Consider the following 18335-nt stretch of genomic DNA (forward strand, 5'->3'; position numbering starts at 1 on the left):
GACCTTAGCTATTATTCCAAACTTAAACTCTAGATTTTAAGAAGAGAAACCTCATATCATGCTTCCATTTTGGAGCTCACAACAAGCTCACAAGCTTAACAGGTGAAGACTAGAGTCCTGCCATGGTAGTATAAAGTAATGATAGCCTAAGGGCCATGACCAGTTACTATCAGTAGCCATAATGCTTTTGCAATGCCACTGCACAACCACAGAAGCACTAAGGAATCCTGGTCTTCCTTCATCTACAGAAAAGCAGAGGGGAGTAATACGTGTTTTATGTGTGTGTGCTAACCCCCTCAAGCTTCAGAAGTAGAAGGATAGAGGCTTTTCTGCTGGAAAATAAATGAAAATATATTCTGGGTAGAGGATGCAGAGTGGCCCTGTTTTATGGTACACCTCCTGGAAAAGGAAATTGTAGGTAGATGATTTTTTTGGTTGCTATTAGATTAGCCTCTCCTGGGTTTCGTAATTCTACTGGCACCTTTTGATATTGCTGGTTGGTATAGTTTAGTAGATTGGGGTTTAGGAAATCTTTTGGTTAAAAAAGCACATCTGTTGACACTTATTTTCTGGCATAAAAGGTGTGCTAGACCACTTAACAGATGGCTTTTTTAATATTACTGTTGCAGAAAGCTTTCTCTACCAGTGCTTTCCTGGCATAGGAATTGTTTTAAGTCAAAGTTGTGAAAGGAGCTGAGGACTTCCCCATCAAAATGCATTTCAGATGCTTTTTACTTTCTCTTACCTTGAAGTTTGTTGCTCCTGTGATATAGAGGACCTGAAAGAAACCAGCAAAACCTGAATGAAATATTAAAATAATCTAGGATTTTAAGCTGTTGGAATTTTTTTGGTGCCAGTTGGCCTATCTTGAAGTCCTGAACATTGTGCACTGTAGAGTTTTCAGTTGTTAAGCTTCCTGTGTGTGCCATTAAGTAGCTTTCAACTTGCTCCTATCTAGATGGTTTGCATAGTCTTAACCCTACTTTCATGACATGTATTACAGTGTGGAGCCATAAATCTTTTGGTTTAAGGAATATTAGTCTGGAATTTGAACAACCTCAAAGGTTCCTACTCCTATTAACAATAACTGCAAATATTTCCCAAGAATATTAAAATAGTTCTTAAGCAGACAGGCATTTATAGTCAGCTTTACTGCTGGTGGCTAGAAGTACTTCACAACCACTTTTCCATTTTCCCCCCTTATAAACATGTTTTTTTGAGATGAATAATTATTTTTAATTACATGGTTGGTTGGGTTAAATTGTAACTCTGCTTTAAAAAATAAATAGTAAAAGTGAGGTTTCAGCCATAAAATACTTGAGATTTAGATGTCAGTGTTTGATGTACTGAAATTCTGAATAAAATAGCCAAAGCCCAAGCATGGCTGCGCTTCAGCCTAGATTTTCAAATTGATCTTTATATTTTCTAATGGATGAGATGGTTAAAATTTGCAAATCCTCTTACAACATCACAGTGTGTAGAATTTGGCTCAAGAATGCAATTTGCAAGTAACTGAATTCCTTTTGTGCTGAAAAAAGATAATGCCTGAAACAATTACATGCTTCTGAAATTGCAGCAAAAATGAACTAAGGTGCAGTTACCAGATACAGCTACTTTCCTTCTCCATTTTCATTGCATACTTGGACAAAATATTGTGAGATATCCTAAGTATTTGCATTTCAGGAGTTACTGCATAATAACCAATATGATGATAGACTTATAGACTTTACCCCATTTTTATGTGTTTTGTAGAATAGAGGTTCTGCAAATTAACTCTGAAAACACCTGAAAATCAGCAATGCTTTGCAGGCTTTTTGTAGAAAAAACAGTTGCCACTGCAGATAGTCCAAAGCAATACTCTTTAAGGGTAACACAAAGCTGTTGTAATGTTCCTTATTCTTTGGCTATGCATATTGTAGGAATATTTGATATCTGGAGGGAATAAATGTAGATCAAGGAATATGAGAAACACATATGAGAAAATGTAACACAAAACTTATTGAATGCCCGTTGTCTGTGAGATTAAAGTTTAAGTTTATGTAATATATCCCCCAAATGATACTTTTTTTAGATGTCTGTAGGATAAATTGAATGACAGGCTTTCAGATTTTTCGGAGAGCTTTTGCTGCAAGTTGTTTTGGAGAATATGGAAAGAAAATACCCAGAAAATATTCTTCCTCAAAAAACCCCAAACCAAACACAGAAAAAAGGGGGGAAAAAAGCATTTTTAAAAACAATTATTTATGTTAGTCTCTCATAGCATAGTTGTACTGCCAGCTTGCACACAACAAAGTAGTTCTTTGGTTACCCATTGTCTCAGACAGCTAAGCATCTGACATTTGTAAATTGCAAGGGAAGACATTAGTGCCTGTATTAGTACTGCAATAATTTCTGTCTCTTGGGAATTTCTGGGCTGGCAACAGACCTTTCCAAACATTTCACCAGCTTGTCAGGATTTTGCACATGTTAGGGGGTGAAATTCCAAACCACTGGAGGTGACCACCACCCTAGACACTTGCCTGTACTCTCCCACACACCTTGCCACTCCTAATTATCCAGCTTTGGGGCTGATACAGGACCCCAGCACACTGATCCCAGCCACCCCACAAAGGCAAATTCACCAACACAGAGAATATACCACAGGGGAAAAAAAAAAAAAACAAACCAACAAAACTTTCTTAACAATCCTCAATCCTTAACTGAATCCTCTTGTTATCTCACTTCAGTTATCTCAACCCTTTTATCTCCTGTCAGAATCAGCCATCTTAGTTAAGACAGCTGTGATTTTTGAGCCGCATGTTGGGATGCCCAATAGGGACTGTCCTGGGTTGGCACTGCCTGGTCTTGCAAGCCCTTCTTTCTCCCCACACAGATGGAAGAGGAAGTAACACCAAAAAAAAACCCTCTATATTGAGATAAAGAGATGAGATAGTTTTACTGGGAATGATACAATACACAATTACTGTAGCCTTTTCACATAGAATGTGCTGCAAAATGCAGAAGCAGCAGCAGAAGCCAGTGCTGAAACAACTCCCCTTGGCCCAAGCATGCAGCAGCCAGCCCTGCAGGAAAGACTGACACCCCAGAGCAGGAAACGGGGAACGGCAACGGGAACAGGAAGACTCTCATGTTACAATCTGAACTTCAAGCCTCATGATACTTTGTTCCAGCATTTTCATGTTGAAGCTGGCGTGGTAGCAGCATGGGATTGAATACCAGCAGCAGATTCAACTCAACTCATGACAAACTCCCAGCCTGTACTGGGTCATAGGATTTTTCCTATCCAGACACAAGACTTTGCATTTCCTTTTGTTGAACTTCATGAGGTTCCTCTTGACCCAGTTCTCCAGCCTATCCATTATCCTCTGAATAGCAGAATAACCCTCTGGTTTATCAGCCACTCCTCCCAGCTTTCCCTGGAGAATGTTGCCTTGTTTATCAAACATGTAGTATGAGATCTGAGGTAAAAAAGAGTCTGGTGTGTCACCCAGTGCAGTGGATGATCTCAGACCTGTTCAGCTTCCCATAACTTCTGGGTCTTTCACCTGTAATGAGGGTTGTGAGACACAGATTTACTTCAAAATATTCTGAGATGCATTGATGTAAAGTACTTTTAATATGGTTCTCCACATAACATGGTTACTTCTATTATTAGAAAAAAAAAAAAAAGACCTTTATCCAGATAATGATTAATAGACTCATGCCCCTAGGCCTATTCACAAATGCATGACATGGTTTTGGCTTTACTTTGAATATGATTTTCTGTGCTCATTAGACAAAAAAGAACTCTGATAACAATTTTCAGAAGAAGCATTCTTGCTTAGTTAGCCCTTAAATGGCTTAATAAAATGATGAGGTTTTAAATTTTCTTGCAATGCTGGAAGTCAGTGTGACATCCTTCATGCTTCAGCACTGTCTCCTCTCTTCTGCTTCTTGACAAAGCAATACTATCAACGTTAAATACATTTGCTGTTCTGAGAAGAACGCAGTAGCAGGATCAGGATTTTACTTCTGAAAAAAAGTTGCAGTTCTCATGAAAATGAGAAGAAGCTATCAAAGCTAGTCTTTATTATAAAATATTTGCTATGATGGCTGCAGTGCTGTTTTCCAGGGGAAAAAAAAAAACTGACTTAAAAATTTGTGGAGGCAGTCCTTATATATGTCTAAGAAATTTTCGAAGTATGAGCAGCTACTGAGCACATGACTATTTTAAGCATTCAGAAGATGCTGAAAGCTATCAGTTTTGTGTATTGACATTTTGTCTACCTAAACAGTTTTATCTGTTTTCTGCTTCTTACAGGAATCTGATAAATCTGATGCTGCTGAGATAACTTCACATGCACAGTAATTGCTGTTACAAAACAAACTCAGTATCTCTGTGCATACTAAAGTGATTCATTCAATGCAAACACAGCTTTATGAAAGTCATTCTTTGACCACCAGAATAATGAAGCCTGATTCTGTGCTGATTTGTATCTTGATTTTTTTTTTTTTTTTTTTTAAAGCCCTTTTGATCCCTGGTGTTCCCTATGGCTTCACACCCCAGCAATAGTTGCTGCTCAGAACATTCTCTCCATTCTCACCCTGCTTTCCACAACATCATCATTGCTTCTTCTGTGTCACTGAGCAAAAGGCATCATGCCTAGCTTCAATCTAGGTGCTGACTGGCCAACTGGCATCCTTATGTTACTAACTACACAGCTCATATACTACTTTTGTCTTACTCAGGCATGGGTTTGAATCTCTCTATTTACCTAGCTAGCCACCTTTTACTTTTTCTTAGCTTCTTTAACCATACTTGGAAGTAGTTAGTGTTTCTGTCTTTGTGTCAGAGGTGGTTGAAATTGGTCAAAAGGTTCAAAAATAATTCGAAGGAAGAACTGGTAGATGAACTGACAGAACAAAAAGACACCGTGACTGGAGCTTTCCATCACTGTACATTGCCAGGTGGTAGAGACTGAGCAGGATTCTAGGAGTTTTTACACTTTTAATACTTTTCAATTCTTTTTCTTGTTATCTTTATGCACAATGGAGCTTGGAGCATACTTTTGTCTAAACCATGGTTATACAAAAATAGAGACTTGTGTTTAATAGCTATCCATCAAAAGACTAAAAACCAATCATACAGCTTCTTTCATGTCTGTGTTGTCCATGCAATTATTTTTAGTGGCTATTAGAAGTGGGCAAATTTCCATTTTACTTCATTCTTTTCTTTCACTCACTTTCCCTTGTTATTAATTAGGGAAATAGGTTCAGATAATCTTTCACATTTCTGATTGTCTTGAGTTTGTTGAAGCAGGTGATTATCAGCCACAACAGGAAACTGCATACATCTCAGGAAATATTTGAAATCTAGGGGGTTTGTACTAACGTAGTTTATGGTTGCATTGCCACAGACCTCAAAAACATACCTTGAAAAATGGCCCTGTTTACATCTATCTTTTGTTTCTTCTTGTAGTGCTGTAAGAGATACAGATAGAGAGGGGGTTGCAAATTTTTTTGCTTAATATTGTTTCGAATGTATCAGTTATTGCAGTTGTTAGCTTGCTTGTAATTACCCAGACTGCTTTTATCTCCTCTTTTTTAAGCAGCAACTGTTTCATATTTTCTAGTCATATGGCACCATCCCCAGCTTTGTAGATCTATTAAGAAGCAGTTTTGCATAACAGCTTTTTTTGTAATTTAGTCACAGAAATTATCTGATCTCCATCCAAATGTAGCACATTAATCCCTAATTTTATCTCTGCCTCCCTTTCCATACCTCATTCTCATTTGTCAGAAATCTCAAAACTTATTGTTCTCAATCAAAAAATAGATTTTGGACCCTCCTTAGATTTTTTTTTTTAATGTATAAACCTCCTCTGTAGCTTAGATAAATCCTTTATCTCACTTCTTCTGTAGTTCATCTGAAAGAAAGCCACTGTTGTTTTTATTTTCCTTGCAAACACTGACTCAGCCTTTCGGTAGTTCATATTTTGTCCCTGTATCTCCTGACTGGGAAGATGCAGGTAATTGTAATGCAATTGCCAATATTTTTTTTCTAATATCTCTTTGCTTTATTTGTATTTTAAGCTTTCTGTTTAAAAGTTCTAGTACCTTGCTGGGTTTAGCCTTTTAATTGTGTCTTTAAGCATCAGTGAGGTAGGGAATTTTTGAGTTCTCAGTATGAGATCTTTGTCCTTATTACTCCATAGTCACCAAAATGATTTGGCAAATAGTGTCTTCTGGTGACTGCTACACATCAGTCAAACTACTATTAACAAGGGCATTCTCCTTCTGAAGTGGGGACAAGATCTGCATTACTTCTTCATAACCATATCTTCTCAGAGCAGCCTGTGGCTATGTAAAGTAGATGGGGAAGAAACAAACAAAAACTAGTGCCACTGCACTCTGTAATGTAGATAAAACAAGTTGGTTTAGTTTTCTCTTCATTGAAGTAAAAATTCATAGAACATAGCCTAGGTTGGAAGGAACCTCAAAAGATCATCTGGTCCAGTATTTTGTGGGAAAGGGAGCCTAGGTGAGATTATCTAGCACCCTGCCCATTCATGTCTTTAACATCCAATAATGCACCAAATTGGAGCTCAGATTTTTTTACTTATTTTAATGCTTGGTGTTAATCTGTCTTTAACTAATACACATTTGAAGGATGTTTCTCTTTTAGACTTTTTGGGTGGAGGAGACTGTGGCAAACTTAGAGGAAGCTGGCAAATTTGCAGAAACATTGCCTACTAGAGGAAAAAAAAAATACTTAAATTTACCACTTACTCCCTTTTGTATTTCAGGTATTGGTGGTAATTTAGTAGCAATTCAAGCCAGCAGAATTTCTACCTACCTCCATTTACACAGCATCCCTGGAGAGCTGCCAGAAGAAGCCAAGGGTTGCTATTACCCATGCAGAACCTATTATGGTACAGGTATGTGTAGTCAGTTAATTGTTAAAACTGCTGTTTCCTGTTTTCTCTTTTTTTTTTGCCCTGTATGCCAGACTGTACCACCAGTGAGAAATGGCCACAAGCAGAACCTGTATGCAATCTAAAGGCAGCAGAAGAGCAGCAGTTTCCTTTGCCCCTGATAATCACAAGGAGCTCCCTGCAGGAGGCTGTGTGTGCAGAGGAAGGAAGTTCAATCTCCTGAACCTTATGGATAATACTATTACTAAACCAAGTCCCTGCTTTCTATTTCCCATTTCCTATTTGCCATTTTCTTTCTAGGTTCTTGATTCAAAATTACTCCCCTGCTGTATATGTAATAATAATGATGTAGCAGTGTGAAGAAATGTAATGTGCCAACAGCACATTCATATTTATGAAATTACCTGGAATAGATGAGAAAAATGGTACCTATGAGGTCAATTTTTAGAAAGATGAGGTACTTTTGAGGATGTCATGAATATGGTGTCCAAAACATTCTCTTTCCTAGGAAAGCTTTAGGAGATCGCTGCAGCTTCAAAAAAGTAGATTGTATTGCATGAGTACAGAATGCAAGGAAATAGTTTGTACCCTCTTCAGGAAGGGGCTTTTTCTGTCAGACATGAGAGGTGGCTTTTTTCCCCTCTTTTGGCAGAAAAATGTCAATTGACAATAGTCAATGCTGTGGAATTCCAGAATTGCTTTTTTTAGATATAAACTAATAAAAATCTGTTAAAGTAATTGGAAGAGTTTAACTAAATGTTGGTTTTTTTCCAATTTTTTATTGTAGGAGTAAACAACAAATCAGCCCAAGTTCTGCTTCTTTTGGTGATTCCTGGACACCTGATTTTCCTGTACACTATCCACTTAATGAAAAGTGGTCACACTTCCTTAACTCCCATCTTTATAGCAGTGTATTTGTTTGCAGCTCTGCTACAGGTAAGAACAAGTATAACTGGAAAATGCTTGTATAAAATCAAGTTCCTGAAGAAAAAAATGTTTTATCTACTTTCTGACACCTCAGGAATAGTACAAAAAGGTGAGCTTGAGCACAGGCTTTCAGCACACTTTGTAAGTAACTGATTATCTCTATTGTGAGTGGCTTTTGGAAGACACTTGACTCTATAATTTCCCAGTCATGCATCTTGTGCTTTCTCTTTCATTTGCTTCCTGGAACCATTGCATCTAAACCCCCCCATCTCCAGAGGGGAAATGAAGAGAAGGAAAAAGTAGCATTTATGAATGGTGAATATACCATGGAAAGCTCTTAAAGAAATCTAAAGTAATTCACATTACATTTTTTTACACAGTAGACAAGAAGGTTATGGCTTGCTTGGTGAATTCTTAATTGTTAATCTATATTAAAGTTGCAATTAGTGTGACAGTGATCACTGTACAAGAAATTGTAATTGCATTAATTGTCAAATGTTGTTACATTATTTTGTCTGGTCTTGCCTAGTATCTTGTTCACACCCAGGAAGGGCAGTTCTTGAAAGATGCCTTATGAAATAGCAATGTCTTAAATTGAAATAATTTCACTTAGAGAAATCAGTAATAGAAATTAAATGCTTTTAGTAAATCCACAGCCAATTTTTAGCTAAAACCTGGCTGAATTAACCACAATGTGACCAATTTAGTTTTAAAATGCAAACGACAGTGTCATCAGTCATTGTCCCACATGATGTCCTAAGATGGAGAGCCATAGACTTGATGGATGGATGCCTTGGTGGATAAAGAACTGGCTCCATGGTTGCACTCAGTGAGTTGTGATCAACAGTTTGATGTCCAGGTGGAGACCAGGGAGAAGTGGAGCTCCTCAGGGGTCTGTCCTGGGTCCAGAGCTCTTTTGTCAGCAACGTGGACAGTGGCATTGAGTACACCCTCAGGAAGTTTGCAGCTGACATCAAGCTGTGTGGTGCAGTGCACTCACCTGAGGGAAGGGATGCCATTCAGAAGAATCCTGACAGGCTTGAGAAGTGGACCAGTGCAAACTGCATGAGGTTCAACAAGTCTAAAGTGTAAGGTCCTGCATCTGGGTCGGGCCAGCCCTAGGCACAAACGCAGGCTGGGTGCAGTGTGGGCTGAGAGTAGTCCTGAGGAAAAGGACTTGGGAGTGTTGATTGATGAGAAGTTCAACATGAGCCAGCAGTGCACTCATGTGGCCCAGAAGGCAAATTGTAACCTGGGCTGCGTCAAGAGGAGTTTAGTCAGCAGGTCAAGGGAGGTGATTTTTCCTCTCTGCTCTTGTGAGCACCACCTCAAATACTGCATCCAGTTCTGGTGTCTCCATCATAAGAAGGACATAGAACTCTTTGAGTGAGTCCAGAGGAGGGCCACAAAGATGATCAAAGGGCTGGAGCACCTCTGCTATGAGGATAGGCTGAGGGAGCTGGGGTTAGTCAGCCTAGAGAAGAGAAGACTCCAGGGGGACCTTAGAGCTGCATTCAAATACCTGAAGGGATCCTACAGGAAGGCTAGAGAGGAACTTTTCATAAGGGTGTCTAATGATAGGACTAGGGGGAATGGTTTTAAGCTGAGGGAGAGTAGATTTAGGCTAGATCTTAGGAAGAAGTTCTTTAGTACAAGGGTGGTGAGACTCTGGAATAGGTTGCCCAGAGTGGCTGTGGATGCTCCCTCCCTGGAGGTACTTAAGGCCATATTGGATGAGGCATTGGTCAGCCAAGTCTAGTTGAGAGGCATCCCTGCTCATGGCTGGTGGGTTGGAGTAGATGATCTCCGAAGGCTCTTCCCACCTAAGCTGGTCTATGATTTCTTAACAAAAAAATACAGTTCTAATGTTCTGAATTGCCTTTCTGTGTTTTTCAGACTACTACTTCAATACAGATAGGTTTTAAAAACTGTAACTATTTTAATCTTATAGGAGAATTCTATACTTTTGTGGTGTAATATAACTGGTAATGTTCCAACCTTTGCAAGTGAGAATGTGATGTGATAAAAGTTATGAATTGCTTTCCATTTTTCTCTTGCAGTCCTGCTTTCCAGTCTTATCACTTGTTTTATGTGTTTTTCTGAGGAAATGATGTTATGCCTTCACTCTGTTCTGTCTGTTCTTTCTAATAACTTCAATCCTTTGACCCATTTCAGTAACGTTTTCCTAAGTCTTGCTCTCTCAGTGATACTAAATTCCTACAAGCTTAACATAAACAGAGTGGGGAAAGAGTCCCTGTTAATACCTCTGCTGAAGGCAAGACTGCAATGTGATTGCAGCCATTATTGGACTTCAGAGATTTCATGTGGGAATCAGCTGGAATTCATCAATCAATATGAAATTCATGCAGTCTTCTGCCTCACCTGCAGTCATAATACATTTAGGGATACAAACCTTTTCTTCAGCAGCAAAGGGTAGAATAAGATGTGAGAAATGCAAAAGTGCATTTGAAAACCAAGTTAAGGCATCAGGGCAAGGCTTTCATATCAGGCAGTAATTCAGACATGACATGGGCACATATACATGTTAAATTGATTTGTACAAATTCAAAGTCTGATTAGAGTATTCAGTTTTGCAGTCAGGCATCTCCATTGCATTCCATAAGGCCATACCTGAGTTTCATGATTTTCCACCTATAAACAAGACATCTGGGTTGTTGGTTTTTTTTTTTTTTTCCCTCATTTCCTTTTACAGATGATTTTTTTTTCTCTTTGTCTCCTGTCTTTCACCATTACAGGCAGTGCGAGATGTATTTACTTTGAAACTGAGTAACACTGTTGCATGCTGTAACCTCTTATGGGTCTTGACAGATTTACAGTATGGAACTCCATGTATATTAACACTTTCTGGAAATATTTAATAGGTTCTTTTCTCATTTTAGTTTTTCTGGCATTTTTTCTAGTAGTAATTATTGTAGTTTTGCATACCTCTAATTAGAACAAATGAAAAATTTTCAGAGAGATGATGCTTAAAACTTTTAACCCTTATATCTTGAACATATTTTATTCACCTGTCAAACTGAATCACTTCCCTATTGCAGTTGTGTGCTTTTAAGTTTCTCCCTTCTCAAGGAGAACACTTGAATATTTGTATTCATTCCTCTTTCCTTTTATCTGTGACATCATTGATGGACCTGAGCATAATAAAGAACAGTTTTCAAGTTGTTGGCACAAGCCAGCATCCACTGATACTCATTTTTTTTCCAGAATTCTTCTGTAGTTTTGTCCACCCAATGAAAACTTTTCCAGTTACAGTGTAAAAGTGTATCATCACAGCTAATTATTGTAATTTCAGTTATCAACAAAACAAGTCCATTGACAATCTTTTGAGCAGTGAGAGATCTGCATTCTAGGCCTTTTTTACAATGTGTTGGACTTTGCATTAATTTTCCCTTTGCATGTGAAAATGGATGTCAAAAATTGCAATTCTCCTTGCAGGCTGTATCTTTTATGTTTGAGATGGTCAGTGATAATTTAATACAACATAGTGATTCCCTAAGGTAAGAGCTAGTTATTGGTTAGTCCTGTGTTTGAGGAGGCTTGATGTCCCCAGTTTGCCCTATTCATTGCCTTATGTTGAGCTGTAGGATGGAAAGGGTAGCTGAATAATGATTATGGCAATATATTACCTATTTACATTTTTTTCCACTCTGTTAAAAAAAATTAATGCTAAATTAAAAACAAACAAAAAACCCACCCAAAACCCAACCACCACCACCACCAAAAAAAACCACCAAAAAACCACCCCCCCCAAACTCCCCAAAAGCCAGCAGCAACAAAATGAGTTTTCTGTCTTTAAAATTCAAATGGCTATTGTGAGACTGTTGTAAGATGTTAAATTATTTAAAGACATATTTTAGAGGTTGTTAATTAACATCAAGACCTGTTTATTGTCTCTGGTTCTTCAGCTTTGTGTTTATCTAAAACAGAAAGGAAGGAGCTAGGGAAATGACAAAAAGAGAACTGGAATGTTACAGTAAGCTTAAAAAAACCCAGGGAAAGGTTAATACAAAAATTGTCTTTTGTATTTCTCTCTTCCTCTGTCAGTTTATGCTATTCCACATTATAGCTATGGTAAATTTGTAACATAAAATGTCAAATAGAATTCATATGTATCAAGACTCTTTCAAATTGTCTATAAACTTCAATATTCTTCTTTCAAAAGTGACAAAATGGATTTTGTTTTTCTGCACTGCAATCTTTATACAGTATTATTGAAGCTCCAATCAGATAGTTAATTATATTTTTATTAAATTCTGATACTTCTGTTGTTTTATTTTTAATATTTTTTTTCATCACCCATGCCTACCAGCTTCCTACCAGTTCTTAGCTATTCTCTCCCCAGCATGTCATTTAATTGAAATATTTATGGGAAATAAGTAATTAATATGGCATGGTCTACATTAGCAACAGTATAATTTAGCTGTTCTTGTCCAAAAATACACTATGTAGTAAAAAAAAGAGTACATTTTCACTGAATATATAGTTGTTTCTAAAAAAGCATTAAGATATTTACAATACTATGAGTATCCAGTATTATGATCTGCGTTCTCTCTGAATAAAATAGTTCTAGGTGTCTAGACTTAAGAAACCTAGGAAGTGTTTTGGTTTATTTTCTTTTCTGCTAATTTTCCCCACCTTTAATAGTACAGTTGTTTCTGTTCTTTAAATAAATGCATATTCTAGAAATGTTATTCAATTAAATATGTAGATTGGTCCTTTTGAAATCCATCGCTGTACTCCCTTTAACTTTAGTAGGGCAAGGATTTCTCAAGTATATTTTCATAATGGTGGGGAAAACTACACAAATATGTATATTAATCTGCATTCAACTGGAACTTCTAGGCTTGAGTTCAAAAGGTCTGAGTTAGCTCTGTAGTGAAGAGTCCATTCTGTGTTTGGGCTCCCCAGTTCAAGAGAGACAGAGACCTGCTGGAGAGAATCCAACAGAGAGCCACAAGGATGCTTAGGGGACTTGAGCATCTCCCCTGTGAAGAGAGACTGAGAGCCCTGGGGCTGTTTAGTCTTGAGAAGAGAAGACTGAGAGGGGATCTGATCAATGTCTATAAATATCTGAGGGGTGGGTGTCAAGTGGAGGGAGCCAGGCTCTTTTGGGTGGGTCACAGTGGTAAGACAAGGAACAATGGGTTCAAACTTGAACATAGAAGATTTCACCTCAACATGAGGAGAAACTTCTTTACAGTGAGGGTGATGGAGCACTGGAACAGGCTGCCCAGGGGGGTTGTGGAGTCTCCTTCTCTGGAGACTTTCAAAACCCACCTGGATGCATTCCTGTGCAGACTACCCTAAGTGATCCTGCTCTGGCAGGGGGGTTGGACCTGATGATCTCTTGAGGTCCCTTCCAAACTCTGATATACTGTGATACTGTGATGAATGGCAGAACCAGAGGAAAGTAAAATGTAAAAAAACCCATGCTGAGGGAGGTATCACCTGTATGTATGTAGGGTACTTAGAATCATAGAATCAGTCAGGGTTGGAAGGGATCACAAGGATCATCCAGTTCCAACCCCCCTGCCGTGGGCAGGGACACCTCACACTAGATCAGGCTGGCCAGAGCCTCATCCAGCCTGGCCTTACTACTTCACATAATGCAGCATGCAGTGTCTGGACAAGCCAGTGTGCTCTAATAAAAACCAATGTGTGGCCTCTATTCCAAAGGAATCCTCTTTTCCTGAAAATTTTACAGAATCAGGTCCCACACAAGCACGTAGCAGTATGCTACATGCAATTTGGTGTTTGATCCACAAAGAATGTATTAACTGAAAGTCAGGCCTCCCTCTACACCTCAAAAAGGGTCAAGTATTTTGTAACTTTATGAAGCTATGTACTGTGCAAGGTTTCATCCTCTGTCTTGTCAACCTCCAGTAGAATGAGAGCAGCATTGCAACTGCCAAGCCTTCAGTCCTGGCAGAGGGCTCTGAGCATTCAAAGGCAGCCTCTGTTCTGCATGTTCTCACTGAGCCAGTAAAATGCCTTCTAAGGAATTTTCACACCTCCTAACCAAATCTGAGCACACAGTTATGTTACAGACTCGGGGAATAAACAAACAATAGGAGATTCCTAGAGCTATTACCAAGCAAATAAGCAATTCCAAAATGCAGTCCTTCTTATCCTCTGAAGGTCAGATATCTAATGCTGTGAAGTAACTTTTGCAGTGCTCCAGGGCAGTTTGCAGCAAAAGAAAACCAGGAATTCAGCAGTGCTCATAAGGGTTTCCTGCTCACATCAAAACCATCTTGGATTTCTCAGTAGTGTGAGGATTCCAATGATGGTATGGGCCTCATGGATGTGGGAAAACAACTCATGGGGTATATTGTACATTATAGAGAAATAAGGAAGGTGGTGTTTATAGAGAAAATATTGATGCATTTTAACTACTGCTTGTTCTAATAGGAAGATTACTTCTGAAATGTAGAACTGCTAAAGAGACTGCATGATTCAAGGAAATATGAAAACTAAGGTCCAAACCTGGACAGTTCTGCATTTTCAACGTTTTCTCATTGCAGCATGAGAAGGAGACTTGCCTGATTCATTGGGATCTGAATGTAGGGTATCACCTGTTCTTTTACTTCCAGGCCTGTTGCTGTTTGTGGCAGAAGCCTGGCTCCTACCAGGTGCTTAGCTGGGATATATATTTTTTCCCTCCAGAAGGCTGAGCTCAAAGTGCTTATATATGTAGCAAGACACATCGAGTGTGCTACAACTAGTGCAGACTGAGCACACCTGGTCTCATGCTGATAGCTATAAATAGGAGCTATCAAGCATTGTCAAGATACTTATTTCATATTTTGTTAGTCTAAAACTGATGATGTCTTTAGTTTCATTTTCCTCAATTTTGACTGTATTTTTTTTCCCAGAAGAACAATACTTTAGTGTATCTTCCCTTTATCAAAAATCTGGCATGTTGCCTATATTTTTGTAGTCCTTGCTCTGGCCTTTATTTTCTTGCTCAGTGACTACAGAATGTATCCCTTTGCTTAGATAGATCTTTTTATGTATATAGATATTTAGGTATTTTTAACCTTTTTTTAAACTTCAGGATTATTTAATACTTCAGTCTGGAAGAATTTGTAAGACTGTTTCATAATTCTACCACTACTCATCTACTTTTTTTTTTTCAAAAACCACTTCATTATTCTCTTCCTCTGTATATGATAATTAAAAAATACCAGCTCACATCTCAAACAGTTCTGTATATATTTACAGGCTCTTATCACTTTTCTATAGTATTTCATGCTAAACAGATAATTTTTGTACTATCTTCTTAGGCTTTTCTGTAACATTGATCCCTTTATTTTTTTCCCTCAAACCATCTGGTTTTCAGTTTGAAGTATGAAGGCTTTCTTCTTCATAGCATGAACACAGGGTAGAAGTACACAGTTCCTGTACTGCTGTGCCACCTGTGTCATTGTGCTGAAATGAGTATATGTCATTGATAAATCCCAGAAAATGTAAAGTGTGGTGCCACTTAAAGTCACAAGTATTATATAGTGTCTTTTGTATGATTTTCTGTCTTCTTTTTACCTCTTACAGATCTTTGTGAGTGACTTTATCACTTTAAATTCAAGGATTATCCTCCAAAATGCATCAAACTCGTAGCAGGGATAGTAGGGCTTTTTTTTTTTTTTCTCTCTTTTCTCCCAAGCAACAGTTGATTGATTACTTTGATCACTGCCTTTTCCCATTGATAAGAAGTAAAACCTCATTAAAGATTAAAGTCACTTTGATCCTGCAACACCAACTACTGTAGCCAAATAAGCAACCCTTTCCAAAGACAGGTCTGTATAATTTTTGAATCTGTTTCTAACCATGCAAATGCATTATGATGCCATTACTCCTTCACCAAAATTCAGTCTGGTGAACTGCAGACTCATTCCGCAAGCAGTATGCCCCAGCTGCCTTCATATACTTTCATAAGCATCAATTAATCTAATGTTACAGCTTTTTTTTCCTATTACTTGGAGAAGCCAGGCTTGTTATAGTTTGTGTTAAGTGATATGCACCTGTAAGTTGAAATGAGAAGGTCCCCAAAACTCGATTTCCTGACTACTCATTTTAACTCATAGTTTAAGTCAGCTATTTTAGGGTGGAAAATACATAGACAAATTAAAGGTTTTCATGTCATGATTTGTAAAAGCCAAACGTGCATTTAAAACTTAAACTGCCATTTAGACTGAGCTGTGTGGGCTGTGTCTAATTGGTTGTGTCATATAAATGCATTATAAATGAGTCTTGGAAGGAATGCTTTCATCTTCTAATAGAACCATTGTTGATGTGGGGCACTAGAGTCTTCTGTGCACATCCTGCAGGAGATGTTAATGTGCAGTATCTTCTATAAACAGGCTTCTTTTTGTCTGTGTTAGAAGAAGGAGCTGACTCAAAGAATCTGATAGTCTTCCAAAGAAAACATCTGCTTTAAATATATTTGTTTGGATTCCAGTCAGCGTACCTAGGACTTGCATAATTAGCTTAGACTACAGAGTTCCCTTTTCAGAAGATCTGTTTGTATAAATAAACCATGCATTTTTCATTAAGCAAATACTCTTTTTTTTTTTTTTAATTAGAAATTCAGGCTTGTGTTTTAACCTATACTCTTGCAAAGCAACGATTAACTGAGAAACTTTTTCCACGCTTTTTTCAACAATTTTTTTATGCGATGTTCATTTTACTGTGTTTCGTATTGTGGAAAAGTTTCTTGCAGCTATGTTATCAGTATTGCAGGAAATGTGTGCATACGTTTATAAAGATGCTTTTGATACCAGTTATTTATTAGTTGCCAAAGAAAATACTAATATTGTGCCTTTTAACTACTTTTGATACTGTTATTTTAAATGTACTTAGTAGACTTTAGAAAAATGGATTATGACAGTAACCATCTCAAGTTTACCCTTCCTAAGGATCTGGTGAACTCAGAATACATAAAGTAGAATGTTTATTTCATTTCAGCAGCTACTTAGAAGAGACAAGAAGAAATGGAAGCTCAGTTAGTTGTCCTTTCTCCATTCATCTCATGTCATGCCACGCCACTCCTGCCATGATTCCACTGAACCAGAGTCTCTCATCAGACAGCTGTGCAGCATTAAAAGAATCCTTTTCTAAAAATGGATTAATGGTTATGCATACCTTTGATATCAAGATCAAACCTCTTGAATGTTCAGACACTCAGCTGGGAATGAAATCTTTTACTCTGGGGCAAACTCAGCCTGGAGTGACAATTTCATGATATGTATTGCAGGTGTGCTTTACCTTAGTAAAGGGCTGAAACTGGTGTTTCATGCATGAAAGTAGCTTAGAAGATACATTTTTTTTTTCTGTTCATACAGATGAAACTTTTCTTTATCTGACCCAGTATACTTTACATTGGACTTCAGCTCTGATCTAGACCTGTGGAAACAAGTTCCATCCGTGTTGTTTTCATCTGGGGCAGCATTAGTTGGTTCTGAATTATCTCAAAGCCCTGCTTATGCTCTTGCTGTACAAATGATGTCTTGAATGGGAAGTGCAGTTCTGTGTTTCATTGGAATTTTTGCTTTTTCTTGCCTTTCTCAGAAGACCTCAAGCATACACTGGGTGAAGAATGCTATAAATCATTCAATATGTTTTTTCTACCTGTGCATGTGACTGACTGAGAGAAGTTGTCTCTAGTTGTAGGGACTGTTTCAAGAAGCTATTCTTGGAGAGCTATTTCTCAAAAGCAGTTGTATACAACAGTGCTGTGTACTAAAGAGAGGATAATCTTGGCAGTTGGCTTCCTTTCAATGTAACTTATGTGATAATAATACAGACTTTGATGTTCCCTAGGTGTTTACCCTGTTATGGATTGCTGACTGGATGGTGCACCACTTCTGGAAAAAAGGAAAAGACCCTGACAGTTTTTCTATTCCTTATCTTACTGCACTGGGAGATCTGCTTGGAACTGCCTTATTAGCTATAGGTTTTCATTTTCTGTGGCTCATAGGTGACAGAGATGGTGATGTTGGAGACTAGCTGCTCCAACGGACGCCATGACTTTTCCTGGAATGTTGGCAAGATCAATCATTCCATTTGAAGGTCCTCAAAGCGATTGTTCCATCTGGTATAAGTAAATCAAGATGACACAGATATAAAACAGCCTTAATGACTTTAATGTGGTTCATTTTTTGAAAAGCAGGGTGGAACTAGGAGGATACTTGAGACTGACTCTGAAACCAAGGTGGATTGCTGCTAATCAAAAACATCTGAGTAGGCACAGTGAAGGGCAGATCAATCCTTTATCAAGTTTTAAATTTTTAAAAGATCTATTCTTTTAAAAGAACAGCTCCTTACCCGTATGGTGAACCAGAACAATCTCTAATTGCTTGTTCACTGGTGATGGAGAAGAGGGTAAGGCCCAACCAGTGGCTTGCCTTGTCTTTCCCTCCTGGGAATAAAGTGGGTATAGATTTTTATCTTACCACAGAAGTGGTTAGTAGACCT

General features: G+C 38.1%; 1 protein-coding gene across 1 annotated transcript in view; it reads left to right on the forward strand.

The window, feature by feature from the left end:
• The window catches only part of SLC41A2 (solute carrier family 41 member 2), a 32729-nt gene extending 14862 nt beyond the window's left edge, over window positions 1–17867 (forward strand). Inside the window, exons 8-10 of the mRNA XM_054386692.1 lie at window positions 6786–6917; window positions 7702–7850; window positions 17682–17867. Coding sequence (XP_054242667.1) covers window positions 6786–6917; window positions 7702–7850; window positions 17682–17867 — 467 coding nt within the window. The remainder of the gene's footprint in view (window positions 1–6785; window positions 6918–7701; window positions 7851–17681) is intronic.
• Window positions 17868–18335: the final 468 nt, after the last annotated feature.

The sequence above is a fragment of the Indicator indicator genome, chromosome 14 (assembly GCF_027791375.1).
Source record: "Indicator indicator isolate 239-I01 chromosome 14, UM_Iind_1.1, whole genome shotgun sequence".
NCBI classification, from domain to species: Eukaryota; Metazoa; Chordata; class Aves; order Piciformes; family Indicatoridae; genus Indicator; species Indicator indicator.